Source organism: Tamandua tetradactyla, chromosome 26 (assembly GCF_023851605.1).
Source record: "Tamandua tetradactyla isolate mTamTet1 chromosome 26, mTamTet1.pri, whole genome shotgun sequence".
NCBI classification, from domain to species: domain Eukaryota; kingdom Metazoa; phylum Chordata; class Mammalia; order Pilosa; family Myrmecophagidae; genus Tamandua; species Tamandua tetradactyla.
Window position 1 is genome coordinate 17,734,911 of NC_135352.1, and position 16,596 is coordinate 17,751,506.

General features: G+C 35.9%; 1 protein-coding gene across 2 annotated transcripts in view; it reads right to left on the reverse strand.

Moving 5' to 3' along the window:
- Positions 1 to 396: 396 nt before the first annotated feature.
- SGCZ (sarcoglycan zeta) overlaps positions 397 to 16,596 on the reverse strand; it is a 528,743-nt gene continuing 512,543 nt past the window's right edge. For both annotated transcript variants that reach the window (XM_077144552.1, XM_077144553.1), the window contains exons 6-7: positions 13,245 to 13,368; positions 397 to 1,071 (exon numbers count right to left, since the gene is read on the reverse strand). In XM_077144552.1, coding sequence (XP_077000667.1) covers positions 877 to 1,071; positions 13,245 to 13,368 — 319 coding nt within the window. In that variant the 3' untranslated portion in view covers positions 397 to 876. The remainder of the gene's footprint in view (positions 1,072 to 13,244; positions 13,369 to 16,596) is intronic.

The window sequence follows — 16,596 nt, forward strand, 5'->3', positions numbered from 1 at the left end:
CATGTAAGTTTTTAAAGAAATAATCTATAGATTCCACACCATCATTATTTCCCTTTTAATCCTATCTTATATTGCAGTAAACTAGATGTTTAGTTAAAAGCAAAGACATCACATGCAATAGCCAAGTAAATACTATATAAGGCCATTCAGATCAGACAAATGACAGTATGATGGCATTTTGTTAATTCTGTAAAGATTATATTGCTGAGTGCTTCCAAAATTACCTAATGTACAAAAGTTCTAGACTTAGTAGACAAAGAGTAACAACACATCGAATTTAAAGAAACAAATAAAACTCAGGGACGGATTCTATCTTTTTGTTTTGTTTTGTTTTTTTGCTAAAAACCATGTATTGAATTTAATTTTTAGTAAAGCAAGCATTGCATAATGCTTCAAAACTTTAAAATTCGGGAATAAAAGTTTACATCCAAAAAGATGAATGGAAAATTGTGCTTTCAGACTGTAGAGTTAGTTTTCATACAAGGTTATCAACTCATCTTGCCATTGAATACTGGGGATTTCATCTATGTAATGTATATCTGTGCAGTTCACAGCCAGGTCCCGCAGAAATCTAAAACTATGTGCTTCACTTCATGTAGCAAAGGCACCTATTTATTCTCCCTTTTGAGCAAACGTTATGATCCAGTTTTCCTGCTGAAGACGAGTTTTCCACTGGTCTATGTCACTCACACTCTCTGTGTTGAGCAGTACAGTGTATCACAAGAGAAGGTGGTGGCGAATCCCTGCTTCCACTGGAAGTTGCTCTGTGGACCATTAGAAGAAGCTCTGGACTGATCACAAGGGAAACCGAGCAGAACTGTGAAGCAGACGGACAGGAACAAAAGGCTATTCTGGTGTGAGGAGGAATCAGTCATTTCAGCTCCACAAGCAGATGCTGCTACTGGACTGACAAGTGGAACCTATTCCTGCTGGAGAAAGGTAAAGTTTGCCACTGGGGCAGACACAGAGTTCATACACTGTCTGTCGAGAATTTGAGAAGCTAGCTGAAGAAGATGAAAAGGAGCCGGTTGGTAGATTTCCCAGCCGGATTGTATCCGCATTTAAAAATATCTAGGGGGAAAGGAAATTGCATTTTAATTTATTTTAGCATGGTACATTCTTCAGAGCTTTACAGCATGGTCGAATAAGAAAGATCAAATAACAAACAATTCTATTGGTTTAGTGCCCATGCTTTGTTGAGCAAACAAATTACATTCCTACAGTCTTGCCCCAAAGCTCTGTAGATACGTTCTCCCTTGAGATATGGTGCATTCTGACAGAAAGTCCTTTATCTGAAAGACAACTTTGTACAGTCTGCTTAAGGGGCCAACCCACTTATTTAAACAACACAGAAAATTAACGATTTGGACAGAGTCTCTCAATTTTGCTTCTTAATCATATCTAGTCTGAAGAATATATAATGAAATTAGGATGTTCAAGGAGATGACATTACTGAATATGCAGGCAAATTAAAAAAAATTCCCTTGTATATTATTTAAATATTCATGGACTTGCATCTAATGGATATACTAACTAGATAATCTGTGTGATTTACAACACATAATCATTGGATAAATCAGATTTGAGGTCTCTATGAAAACAGTAACTGTACTAAATACTACCTTGCTAAGTCATCTAACATGCAAAATTATTTCACTTATTCCAAATCATAAACAACAATTTCAAGGACAGCGATCATATGCTTTTGATATGGATGGGGTAAGTTTTAGGAAAAGAAAAAAAATGAACCATGAATTTGTATGAGCAATGGAGACAGCTCTCGCTAACTATTCTTGATTCTATTGCCATGTTGTCAATTACTGCCTAAAGGAATCCCTGAATTATCAGGAGAACCAAATAATACTCCATTTCTTACATCTTTGATCTCATCCAAGTCATATTGCTAGAGTGAACTTTTTAAAAATGCAAATCAAGTCATGTCTCTTCCTTGCTCAAATCTCTCTAATATTTTCTCACCATACTTAGAAAGAATCCCAATCCCTTTCCAAGGCCCAAAGGCCCTACCTGATCTGGCCTATCTCTCTAGCGTCACATCTGATACTTCTTTTCCTTTGTCCTGCTCTTGAATTTTCTCAAATGTACCAAACTACTCTGGTTTCAGGGCTTTTGCTCTGCCTATTTCCATAATTGTTCTCCAAATATTTATAGACAAGATTGGATATTGAAAAACAGGGTTGGGAATGATATTTCTTCAGTTAGCTATTTTATACTTTTACTATTTTTATACTACAGGGATCTATTGTATATTGCAAATAAGCCAGGAAAAGACTCCATATACCATAGACATATAAATTTTAAATTAATTTAGATGTTAGCATCGCTTCTTTTCAGATCTCTTCTAAAAGGTTACCTCCTCATAATGGATATTCCTGATCACTCTATCTAAAATAGCATTGATCCATATAATTTCTTTTATATTAACAATCACTTCGTAACAGGTATTTAATTCTGTAATTGTTCATTTATTGTTTGTTTCCCTTACTTCCATATATGGTCCATGCTAGAAGGGCCTGTCTTTTGCTCATGGTTGTAGAGCTGTGCATAGAAATGTGCCAGGACAAACCAAATTAATTATTGCTCTTACTTCAACTTGGATATGTCTCTTCCCTCCAGAATAAATAAATCAAGCCCCAATTCATATGCTTTGTCTTTATGGATCTTTTCCTGATTCTCTAAGATGGAAGAACTTTTCTTACTTGGCCCAACTATAAAAATATATTATTTTTATATCTTATTCTGCAAATCACTTGGTATGCTATTTTAAAGTTATATTTATATCTTACTTTCCCTACTAAACTGTATGCTCCTTGAAGAGAGAACTATGCTTGATCCTTTTTTTTTTTTAAATAACTTTGCTATGTTAGAGTGTGTAGGCTGCTGTAGCTTTACCATTACAAGGCTCTCTTAGCATTCCTATCCATTTAGGGGCTACTTTAGACAATATTTGACTGAATGGCAATATTTAATTCCATAAACTCCTGTGCATGGATGGGCTTGCCTTTATCTCTTTCTGCTCTGCTAAGGCAGTTACCATGATGCTATTTAGTTTCCAACAGTTTTTTTTTTTTTTTTTTTTTTTTGGTGCATAGTCCAAGAATCAAACCCAGGTCTCCTGCATGGAAGGCGAGCATTCTGCCACTGAATCACCCGTGCAGTCTACTCTCCAACTTTTAATATTAATATTTCTATTCCATATTGCCTACAAACCACATAATACATTTGTTCAGAAATGTTTTCTTGTTCTTAGAATAACCTCCTTGAGTTTTTAAAACACAGTCCATTGTCTTCTTTCTACCAAGAATTCTTTTATACCATTCTTACCTGTTGAAATTAGGTCTAACAAGGTCATAGAGCATCTTAATTTTCTCAATCAGAATTGCTTTTTACTTTCTCTGTGATCTGGTAACAAAAATGCTATTATATGTTATACAATTGCAAATGCTATTATAACATTTATAATATTCTACCTACAATTACAATCAATACTGTCCCCAATGAGGAATTTGAAATTCATTACAGTGCTATGTCTGAAATAAATTTGTATCTTCTGCATTGCAGAATTTTGTGCCCAATTTCATTCTTCTTTGCTTCATATGTTATTTTTGATATGTCAATACCATGCCTGTTGTTACATTTACTAGTTTAAAAACTATGTAATGGTAAGAATTTTACTTCTTGCTATATAGTTTATCAAATGATGTATCTGCCTTTCAGTGGCATAATCAATGTAGCAAATAGAAAAAGTATATGTTTTATATTTCTTGATAGGAAAGGTACTATGCTATTTTTAACCTAATGTGATGTATTATGCATTTGTGTATTTTTATTTCATTTAATATAGAAAATTACCACAGTTAAAACCTCTAGCTATGATTTATTTATAGAATAAAGGTTATTGCTGATGCATTGGACAAAAGAAAATAAGTAAAGTGGCTCATAAATAAGAGCAGAGTAGAGATTAATAACTGCCAATATTTACTATGAGATTATTCATTATAAATAATTTTATGAAAACAGCATAAAAAGCAACTTTTTAAAAAAGATGAAAGATGTTTAAGACATCTGAATTGCTGTGGAAGACAAAGAATTGTAATCTGCAGTTATAATAGAAAGAAATCCTGAAGAGAAATATAGATATATCTTAAAAATAATAAAATCATATTTGTAAATGATTTATGCCATAATATTTACTAAGACCTAATGCAGCCCTGACAGTTAGTTTATAAAATGGAAGCAAGTGCATATGTAAAATGTATTTTGAATCAATAAGTTAGATAATGGCATAAACATAAGAAAGGAACATCATCCTTGATTCTGCTACTTTATGTCCACATGTTCTCCTCTGAATGGGGATACAAAGTTCTAGAGCATCCTTTTCAAACTATCCTTCTAATTCATTTTCTTTGTAGCCTGACTTTGGTGAGCTCACAATAAAAACATAAAGGAAGGAAGAAAATACTAAGGTAATGAACCAGTAGGAACAACAATGCAACAGATTTAGATGTTGAAAGACTTTGGTAATAGTAATAAAAATATACAAACTAGAGGGGTGATGTTATCCATATGACAATGTGAACAGCTACTGAAAACCTCTCCCCAGAGATTCAGTGAAAAAAAGGACAATTCTTGCTTGTTCAGAGATCTGGAGGAAGGTGTAGGCTGGAAAAGTATCTTATAAACACCAAATTGAAGAAAGAGAAAACTATCAGGTAGGAGACTTCTGTCCTGGACCAACTGGTCTTTTCACTCTCTCTCACTCAGTCTCACCCCGCATGGGACAGAAACAAAAACATCAGCCAGGATTCCTCATACTTCTCACTGGGGACATAGAATATGAAATTTCTCATAGCAGTACCCCCATATTTTGGGGACCCAGGGGGTCATTTCAGTGAAGAATGGACAGAGACTGTGTTTCCAGCCCTGGGTCTTGGTACCTATCACCCACCCTTGAAGGAAACAGCATTAGGAGGCCTGATCCTTGCCTGGGGAATGGCTGCAGACTGAGGCAGTAGGGGGAGTACCCTGACACAAGTAATGTGGGGAAAAAGCTCCACAATGAGCGAGATTTTGGCCGGCAAAGTGAATGCCCAGGAGCCCTGCAATTTCAGCCCCACTCAGTCAGATGCAGCCTGAGCTCCGAAAGGAAAATAACTTCTGAATACAATTAAATCATCAAACAGTGCCATTTGCTGTGCAGATGAAAAGTGCAAAGGAATTACACGGCTTTGCAGAGCCTGTCCAGGCCCTAACCTGGGTCCACTGGAGCTGGTCTATCCCCCCTGCATGGGAACCTGGCCTTGTTTTGCTAAGAAATACAGACAATCCAACCGTCAAAGCAGTGCCATAAACCCAGGTCTTGCAGGCTGGTGAAAAGCAAAGCACTACTGGGAGCCAGCAGACATGTTTTATTCACACACAGAGATCTTAGTGCAGTGCCCAGTGTCTACCCCCCAACCCTGAGGCAGGCTGCTTCAGGCACCGGTGGGGGGGGGGGCAATCAGGAGCAGAGCCTATCTGACAATTGGCTGGTAAATTGTGACCTGTCATCTCTATCCTTTCTCCTCGGAGGCCTGGAGTGCTCATGGCATGCATAGGTGGAGAGGTGGGGACAAAGGAAGGAGCTGCACTGCAGTGCTAGGAGCTCTTCCCTGCCCTAGGGGCCCCCAGAAGCATGTTAGCCTGGGTCTCATGGGCTGACAAAAGCAGGACACTCCTAGACTGGCTGTGGGCTGGGCTGGGGAAATTGAACCTCTCAGTTCCACAGTCTAAGGTCATTCCCCATGGGAGCCTGGGAATTACCAGACACATTGTGCCCACAAGTGTATACTCTACAGAGGTGCACATTGCCCACCCCTCACCCCCAGGGCTGGTGACTTCCAGCACACATGGAGATCTGTGGCACTGATCAGATTGTTGTATGGTCAGGTCCTTGCTCAGTGGGTTGCCACAATCAGGAAGTGAGGGCTGCAAGAGGCCTCCAATTTGACTTGGCTGGGACTTACTGAAAACCAAGTGACAAAAGAGCCTCTGTTGCAAAACCAAGCAACTATAACATCTTAGCAGAGCAAAGGAAACCAACTTTCAAACTAACCTTATCAAGATAATCCAATGCTTAGAAACCAATGACAACAACAACAAAAAACCCACAAAGCATGTAAGGATGCAAGAAGATATTGTCAAGCCTAACGACCAAATTAAAAAGCCAGAGGAGACACAGAGCTTGGAATAAATAATCAAAATGTTCATACAACTCTCCTAAATAATGCCAATGGGTTGGCTAAAGACATAAAGGATATCAAGAAGACACTATAAGAGTATAAAGAAGAATTTGAAAGAATAAACAGAAAAATAGCAGATCTTACAGAAATGAAAGATATTGTGGATCAAATTTAAAATATACTAGAGACACACAACACCAGATGTGAATAGGCAGAAGAAAGAATAAGTGAAGGGGAGGACAGGGCAACTGAATTCGAATACACAAAAGAAGAAATGGTGAAAAAGATAGAAAAATTTGAATTGGATTTCTGGGAAATGATTGGCAACACAAAGTACACAAGTAGAATGACTGGTGTTCCAGAAAAGTCAGGTAAAGGGCTAGAAAGATTATTTGAAGAGATAATTGGGGAAAAATTCCCAACCCTTATAAAAGACATAAATATGCTAATCAAAGAAGTCCAATGAACTCCAAACAGAATAAATCCAAATAGACAAACTCCAAGATACATACTAATCAGACTATCAAATGCTGATGAGAAGCAGAAAGTCCCGAAAACAGAAAGAGAAAAGAAATTCATCAAATACAAGGGAAGTCACATAAAACTAAGTATTGACTACTCAAGGGCACCATGGAGGCAAGAAGGCAGTGGTTTTATGATTCTGAAAGAGAAAAATTGCCACCCAAGAATGCTTTATCCAGCAAAGCTGAGCATTAAAAGTGAGGGAGAGTTTAAAATTTCAAGATAAACAAATGCTGATAGAATTTGTTAACAAGAGACCTGCCCTGCAAGAAATACTACAGGGAGTTTTGTCAGCTAAGAAAAAAGATAGGGGGGGTAGGAGGGTAGTTCAGCGGTAGAATTCTTGCCTGCCATGCAGGAGACCTGGGTTCGATTCCCAGTCCATGCACCTCCCAAACAAACAAACCAAACTAAAAAATTTCAACAAATGGTGCTTCAATAAGGGGATATTCACATGGAAAAAGAATGATATGTGACCCACACCATACAGCATACAAAAAAAAAAGAAAGAATAAAGGTAGGAAAGAGGTCTGGAGGAAGGCACAGAATTGAATATTTAAGTAAGGGTAAGGCAAAGGATAAAAATAAAGATAGGAAAAAAAATAGATCTGACTAATAAAAATTAAAGGATAAGATGACTGAATCAAGTTACAGTAATAACTTTGAATGTTAGCAGATTAAATCCCCAATTAAAAGATAAAGATTGGCAGTGTGGATTAAAAAATACAATCCATCCACATACTGTTTATAAGAGACTCATCTTAGACCCAAGAATACAAGTAAGTTGACAGTAAAAGGATGTAGAAAGATATTCCATGTAAGTTGTAGCCAAAAGAAAGCAGAGGTAACTATACTAATATCAGACAAAATAGACTTTAAGTGCAAAGATGCCATAAGAGCCAAGGAAGCTATATGTCAATAAAAGGGACAATTCACCAAGAAGAAATAACAATCATAAATGTTTATGCATGCAATCAAGGAGCTCAAAGGAGTATGAGGCAAACATTGGCAAAACTGAATGGAGAAATAGACATTTCAACAATAATAGTGGGAATTTCAATACACCACTCTCTACCACAGAAAGTACAATGCAGTAGAGGATCTGCAAGGAAATAGAGAATTTAAACAATGTGATAAATGAATTAGACCTAACAGACATATATAGATTGTCATACCTCAGAACACCAGGATATGCAGTCTTATCAATGCTTATGGAACACTGACCAGGATAGATCATATTCTGGGGCATAAAACAGGTTTTAATAAATTAAAAATGACTACAATTATTCAAAGCACTTTCTCTAACCATAATGGAATAAAACTGTAAATCAATAACCACCAAAGAACCAGAGCTTTCACAACTATATGTAGGTTAAAAAACACACTCTTTAAGCAACCAGTGGGTTAAAGAAGAAATTTCAAAAGAAGTAAATGTTTGGAGACAAATAAAGATGAGAATACAACATCTCAAAACCTATGGAATGCAGTGAAGGTGGTGCAAAGAGGGAAATTTATGGCTCCAAACATCCACCTTGAAATGGAAGACAGAGCTAAAACCAAGATCCTAATTGAACAACTAAAGAAACTACAGAAAAGGCAGCAAACTAATCCTAAAGCAAGCAGAAGAAAAGAAATAACAAAGATCCAAAGCAGAAATAAAAGAATTGGACAGCAAAAAAAAAAAAAAAAAAAAAAAAAAAAAAAAAAATCAATAAAACCAAAATTTGGCTCTTTGAGAAGATTCACAATATTGACAAGCCCATTGCTAGAATGACAAAGACAAAAAGAGAGAATTTGTAAATAGATAAAATCAGAAATGAGAGAGTCATTACCATGGACCCTGAAGTAATTAAAAAATCATAAGTGGATACTATGAACAACTGCACACCAACAAACTAGACAATTTAGGTGAAATGGAAAATTTCCTTGAAACACGTAACAACCTACACTGACTCAAGAAGAAGCAGAAGCCCTCAACAAACAAATCACAAGTAAAGAGATTCATCAAAAGCCTTCCTACAAAGAAAAACACAGGGCCAGATGGCGTCACAAGGGAATTTTACCCCAGCATTCCCCAAAGAATTAATACCATTCCTGCTCAAAGTCTTTCAATAAATTCAAGAAAAAGGAACATTACCTAACTTGTACTATGACACTGATAACAATCTAATATCAAAACCTGATAAAGATATTAAAAGAAGGGAAAACTACAAGCCAATCTCCCTAATGAATACAGGTGCAAATATTCTCAACAAAATACTTGTAGATTGAATCCAACAGCATATTAAAAGAATTATACACCGTGGCCAAGTGGAGTTTATTTCAGGCATGCAACGGTGGTTCAATATAAAATCATCTAAAGTAATACTACACATTAACAAATTGGAAGGGAAAAATAATATGATCATCTTGATTGATGCTTTTCAACAAAATTCTGCATTCTTTTTTGATAAAAACACTTCAAAATGTAGGAATCAAAGGGAACTTCCTCAATATGATAGAGGGCATAAAACCCACAGCCAGCATCATACTCACTGGTGAGATACTGAAAGTCTTCCCCTTAAGATCTGGAATGAGAAAAAGATGCCCATTGTCACCACTGTTATTTAATATTGTGCTAGAAGTTCTAGCTAGAGCAATTAGACAAGAAAAATAAATAAAAGGCATCGAATCACAAAGGAAAGAGTATGACTCTCATTATTTGTAAATGACATGATCCCATATTTGGAAAATCCAAAAAAATCTATGACAAGACCTAAATAGGTGGAAAGACATTCCGTGTTCATGGATGGGAAGGCAAAATGTCATGAAAATATCAATTTTACCCAAATTAATCTATAGATTCAACACTATACCAATCAATATTTCAACAATTTACCTTGTATGTAGACTTGGGAAAGCTGGCTAACAAATTTATTAGGAAAGGAAAGGAGGCTTGAATAGCCAGGAACATTCCCCAAAAGAACAACATTGGAGGACTCTACTTCTTAAGTTCAAAACTTATTATAAAGGCAAAGTGGTCAAAATAACATATTGGCACAAATTCCATATTGATCAATGGAATTGAATGGAGAGTTTGGAACTAGACCCTCAGATCTTTAGCCAACTGATTTTTGACAAGGTTCTTCAGGAAACTAAGTCTAGTGTTGCGTTATGACTAGGCAATCCTGCTGCTCGGTACATACCCAGAAGATCTGAAAGCAGGGACATGAACAGACATTTGTGCACCAATGTTCATAAAAGCCTTATTCACAATTGCCAAAAGTTAGAAACAGGCCAAGTAACCATCAACAGATGAGTGGATAAACAAAACCTGATATATACATACAAATATTATGCAGCAGGAAGAAGTTATGAGGTCCTGAAGCACGCAACAACATGGATGAGCACTGAGGACATAATGCTGAGTGAAATAAGCCAGACACAGAAGGATAGATATTGTATGATTTCACTAATATGAACTAACTAGAACATGTAAACTCGGTGTCTTAATAAGTAGAATATAGTGTACCTAGAGATAGACAGAAGCTAGAGAAGGGGGAGTGAATACCTAATAAATGCAGAATTGTTAATGAGATTGAAGTTAAATGTTTGGAAAGGGATAGAGTGGATGGCATTTTGTTATAGGGATTATAAGTAATAGTGTCATATTTAAGGTGAACATAATTGAAAAGGGCTGTTTAAAGTCATGTATCTCATTGATTAACACTACAAGTATAAATAAGTTCTTTCATGAACTAATTCAAATGAACAATTCTCAAACAAAGAATTGATAAAAGAGTGGTGTTATGGTCAGATTCATGTGTCAACTTGTCCAGGTAGTGGTGCCCGGTCGTCTGGTTGGGCAAGCGCTGGCCTGTCTGTTGCTATGAGGACATTCCATGGACTCAAATCATGATTACATTGGCTGCATCCACAGCTGATTGTATTTGTAATCAGCTAAGGGGAGTGCCTTCTGCAATGAGTGATGCCTGACCTAATCACCAGAAGACTTTTTAGGAGGTTCAGAAGAGACAGTCACTCTTCCTGCTCCAGCCAGTGAGCCTCTCCTGTGGAGTTCATCCAGGCCCTTCCTCAGAGTCATCAGCTTCACAGCCTGCCTTGCAGACTCTGGACTCTTCCATTCCCATGGTTGTCCAGCCAGCCTCTCCGGAGAGGTTGTTGAGGAACTTCACTGGAGTCAAACAGCTTGTAGCTTGTTTTACAGACCTTGAACTCTACATTCCCATGGTTACATGAGGCACTTTTATCAATTTTATATTTATGGATATCTCCTGCTGATTCTGTTTCTCTAGAGAACCTTAGCTAATACAAGTGGTATATGGGGAAAAATTAACCACTGCATGCTATGGACTATAGTTAACCGTAATATCTTACTAGTACCACACACCAATACTAGGGGTAAATAACTGGGGGCTGTTTTAGTCTGCCAAAACTGCATGAATGCAACACACTAGAGATGGATCAGCTTTTAATAAGGGGATTTGCTTAGTTAAAATTTTATAATTTTTTAGAGGAAAGGCAGCTAACTTTCATCTGAGGTTCATTGTTACATGGTAAGGCAGATGGTGACATCTGATGGCCTTTTCTCCTGGCTTCTGGGTTTCAATGGCATTCCCCAGGGCGATTCCTTTCTGCATCTCCAAACACCTGGGCTGAGCTGAAGTAGGCTGAGCTTCTTGGGCTGTGCTACGTTGAACTCTTGCATTTAAGTATCCAGCCAATTAAATCAAACACCATTCATTGCAGCAGGCACTCCCCCTAGCTGAGTGCAGATGTAATCAGCCACAGAAGAATTTCATATGCCAATGATTTAAGTACCCAGAAACAGAACAGGATAAAATAAGAGATTAGATAGTGAAGAGGACCCTGCATATGTAGAACTGAGTAAATATGCACAGTAAGGCACAGGGAGATAAAGAAGTAGAAAATATGAAGAAGAGAGAGGCTTAGAGACTTGGAAGGTAAGAGAATGATAAGACAAAATTTCTTAAGAGTTCCAGAAGGAGGCCATAGAGAAAAGGGGGAGAAATAATATCTGAAGAGCTAATTAATGCTGAGTAATTTTAAGAATTGTGAATCCAGAGACACAGCAAGTACAATGTATACAGACAGAAAGGTAAATGAAATAAATGTATATTTATCACATTTCAGTGGAACCTCAAAGATGAAGGGATTTTCAAAGCAGGCATTGAGAAAAGACAGATGATCTTTAAAGGAATTATAACCAAGAAATTAAGGTTTAACAAATAATTATGATGATATAGTTTCTAGTATAATGTGAAATAGCCTAAAGGAAATACCTGAGATTACTGAATTGTAACACAGCTGCCTTGATCTTTGATAATGTTTGTATAAGTATATAACTTTTATCTTGTTATAATAAAAACCTTGATAATGGCTCCACTTGAACTCCCTTATCCTGTTTTACAACTTATAGTCTTATAATCACAAATACAGTCTCTAATGTTTATGAACGAAGGAACTTGGGTAAATCCAGAACTAATCATCCCCAATTCTTAAACTTTCTTACTAGACAAAACTAGATCCAACCAAAATTAGCTCACCTGATGTATAGAGTAGCTTAAACTTTATACTACCAAAAATAACACCCTTCATCAATTCAAGGCTGCCATTTTCTGACACATTCTGTGACTAAGCATGTAAACTATCCGTGCATGCTCAAAAATGAGATCATCTGACTTCATCATCTTGAGCTATTATACTCATTATTTTAAAGACAGCCCATCTTTTGATACTATAAAAACTCCCCGAGTTACTGCAGTTCAGGGAGAGAGATTTTTCAGCTAATAGGCCATCAGTTCTTGTTTCATATGGCAATAAATTCTCTCTTTGAAATGCCAGTGTCATAGATTGGCTGTTATGCCTATTAGACAGAGAGCACTGCATTTGATCGCTATCAGAATGACAACACAACTTAAAGGAGATTCGTGAAGGAGAAAAAGTAATGTGGGAGAAAAACATTAACAAAATGTATTACTTTATTCAGGAAATATCAATTTAACTAAATAGCAAAATAGACATTTGTTTTATTTTTAGAAAAATATAGGTATAATTTCTACAGGAAAAACAAGCAGACATCCGAAGTACTCTGTGGAAGAACTCTCTGAAGACCAAAATAGAATTAAGAGACAAGTACTGACTTCATTTTTTCATACTAACTTGATCGCAATGATACTTTTCTACAGATTTTGAAGCCACAGAAATTTAGATGCTCTACTTATGACTGATTTGTGAACGAATATATTTCAGTGAAAAATAAATGAGGATTTAACTTAAAACAACATTCGTTTTACCAATGTTATTTAAATAATGAATTCAATGTTCAAGAAGAAGTATTGATATTTTCATAATCTAAATTTCCTCATGAAGCAACTCTTTGTTTCCCCTAGAATCATATGCATTTATTTAAGAAGTAGCACTCTCAGCAGCCAAGGGCCAGCTCTTGCCCTCTTCACTCACCTCCCCCTCTGTTGACTGTAAATGAAGCTCCTTCCTGCAGGTAGCCTTGAACTCTCCTGCAACTGCACTCACCTGGACCCCTCTAGGAGCTTCCATTATCAAAGATCTGGTGGGTGATTCAAGTCTGAAGGAAAAACGAACAAACACAAATCATTAATAGAAAAGAAGACAATTAAGATGAAGTCAAGGATAATATTAGTCAACAAAAAATTAATTAATAAAAAAACAGGCTGGCATAAATAAAAATCCTTGCTTTTTCTAGAAATTTTAGCATGATTTCTTGATTACCTTCTTTCCTTCTTTCTTTCTTGGTTCTTTCTAAACTCTTCATTTGTTAACATCAATTATTTACTCTCATTTGTATGAAGATTTAATAACTGTTTCTTAGGTAGTTTTCCCCTTCAATAATGCTCATGAAAAATAGGCCTTGTTAACTTTACTTGTTTAAATCTTTTATACATTATCAATATTAATGTTAGAGGTTTAATAAATAAATTACCACAAACTTAGCATGCAAGTAACCATCAATAAATTGTCCCTGCCTTTCAAAGGGGAGAGAGCTTTAATGTAATTCATTAATATTGCAAACTTTTAAGTGTGCACACATTTTTGTAAACTTGAAAATTTGTGAAGTTGTAATTAATCAATAAATAAGTCATTTCCTCACACCAGCTGACCTCTGTGGCTCATAAAAATGCTTTCTGAATGAAGACAATAGTCTGAGAACAAAACAAGCAGAAATGAGGGTGATAACAAGACAAATGTAATGAAAAGGTTCACAAAGTAAAATTTTAAGGCAGAAATCAAATGTTTTAGATAGTTGACCTTGAAAAAAAGATAGGTGAGAGGCAATTTCAAAATTTTCTTCAAATATGAATCTAGAGAAAAGAGTCCAATTAAGATAGACTGTGAGAACTAGAATATAATAATGTAAAGAACTAATATGAGGTAGTATCCATGGATTGTTTTTTGCATTTTTCAGGTAGCCAGTTTTGGGGCTATGACTGTCTGTGCTCATCCTTGACCAGCTTTAGGACAGAGGTCCCCCCAGCTCACAGTCACCATAATCCAGGACAACTGGTTTCCTTTTAGACAATAGATCCACAGTTGTTTTGAAGGTAGAACTACATCAAACTGCTATACCTCTAAAGGTCAGCTCCCGCTAGGTAGTGAAGTTGATTTTAATGACTTAAGAGTGAATTGCTAAAAAAAAAAAAAAAAAGTGATATTGAAAGAATAGAGTTAGCATTTAGAAGACTTGATTTCAATCTTTTAAGTAGTTTTCCTTAATCACCAAAGTTACTTGGAAACCTTTACCTCTAAGGATCTCTCCGGATACCTGCACAAAACCCCTGGAGGACTTAGGTTTAAACTTTTTTTTTTTTAAAGCCTGATTTTGTTTTATGTTTTTCACAAATATCACGTGTTCTTCATAGAATATTTGGAGATTTGTAAAGAAAAAAAAACACTCATGATTCCACTACTTAATACCCACTATTAACACTTTTGTACACAATATCTAAATCTCAAAATTTGAATGTTAAAATCTGTGTTTTATAATTGACTTCTCCAACACCCCCCCCAGTAACACCTTGAGCAGTATAAACACCCCCTAATAACACCTTGAGTTGAGTATCCGAGACCACACTATTTTCATTTGTTGTTAGTTATCTATAACATTAATTGTAATTCTACAAGTTTGGATGTGATTGAACCATTCACACAGCAATTAGATATGAATCTAATTTAAGGAGATTAATGTTCTAAAACAGATTATGAATCTGGCATTCAAGGAAACGCAAGCTCTATGAACCTAGAAATGGGAAGAAACACACACATATTTCATCAAATAATTAATATAATTTAGTTTGCTTCCAAAGATAATGAGTTGAAATCATTACTCATATAATCATATGGAATGTGTAAAAGGTTTATATTATTTTCGACATTTTGTGCTGGAACATTAAAATGTATTACTTATTTTGTGCTCTGAATATTTCTAATATCATCTTTATTAATTATTTAATCAGAAAATGCTTATAATATTCTTACTCATTTTAGACCTCAGGTACTTATTGCCAGGGTAGCTACAGAGTAAAATGTTTTTCTAATGGTGACTTAGGGGATCCCTATTTTCATATCCCTGTTCATAGAGGCAGTAAGGATTATTGGCTTCAGAGCACATGAGCAAGTAGCAATAAGTCACAGTTTCCTCATCTCTAAATTGACAATGCTAAAGGATTTTCATGGGAATGTCATGAGGATTAAGGAAGATAGTTATGGAGTGGAATACTATTTCAAGACAATAATGGAATTTCTTCCCCTGTTCCATATTCTTGTACTCCTTGTTCTTTCTTCACTCCCTAAACAGTAGTCTTTGCTTCAAATGGTGAGGAAGAGAAGCTGATAAAAGTTTCTCAAACTTACGGACATTTTGAGTTCCAGAAATCTAGCCTTTTAGAGTGGTGAGGGGTCACGAATATTCTCAGAGAAGGGCCCTGTGTTCTGCTACCTAGAGTTCTAGGTGGTGGGATGTTTATTTGTTAGGTGGCAGGACTTTGGGGAATGCAGTGATGTCTCAGGACAACTGAAGACAAGGAGAGCCAAAGGCCCTCAAAGAAGAGAGAACAATAGAGATCTGTACTGAAAGAAGACTGAAGAAGGGTTAAAAGGAGAACATCTTAGGAAATTCCAGCTTGGATCCATGATGTTACCAATGACCAAACGCCACCCGAAATATCTTGACACTGTGTAAGCCCCTTAATATAAAGATGCAGTTCTGGAGAAAGAAAAGAGAACTGAATTGACCAGGGTTTAATTTCTGATATTCACTACCATGGAGGCCAAGCATCTAAATTAAGTTTATAAGAATATTTTCCTTCCTTGTGGAACTAATTCTGAGGGACTAAGATATGTACCTGCCATAAATATATATATATATTCTGCATGGAGCACAATAAACATTTAAAAAGGGTAGCATTTTTGCAATATTGATGAACACTCTGCTGAAATGAGTAAGTTTTTTAATACATAAATGCAATACACATCTCTAGGGTCATCAATATGGTTTCAACTATATACTTTGATAAGTTAAGTGTAATATTTAGTAAGAAAAATTATATAATTTTATTTAAAAATACTATGTTGAATAAATAATATTCTAACATCTAGGTAAGTAACATATCCTTGGAATTTAAAATCAATGAGTTAACAAGTATGAAATAAAACTTTAGCAGACTATTTGGAGGATTTCTGGATTCTATTTTTAAACGAACATGTTGAAGTAATTAAATCTTTCTTATACATATGAGAATTAAACCAAGCTGATGAACAATTTTTATAAACTTGCCTG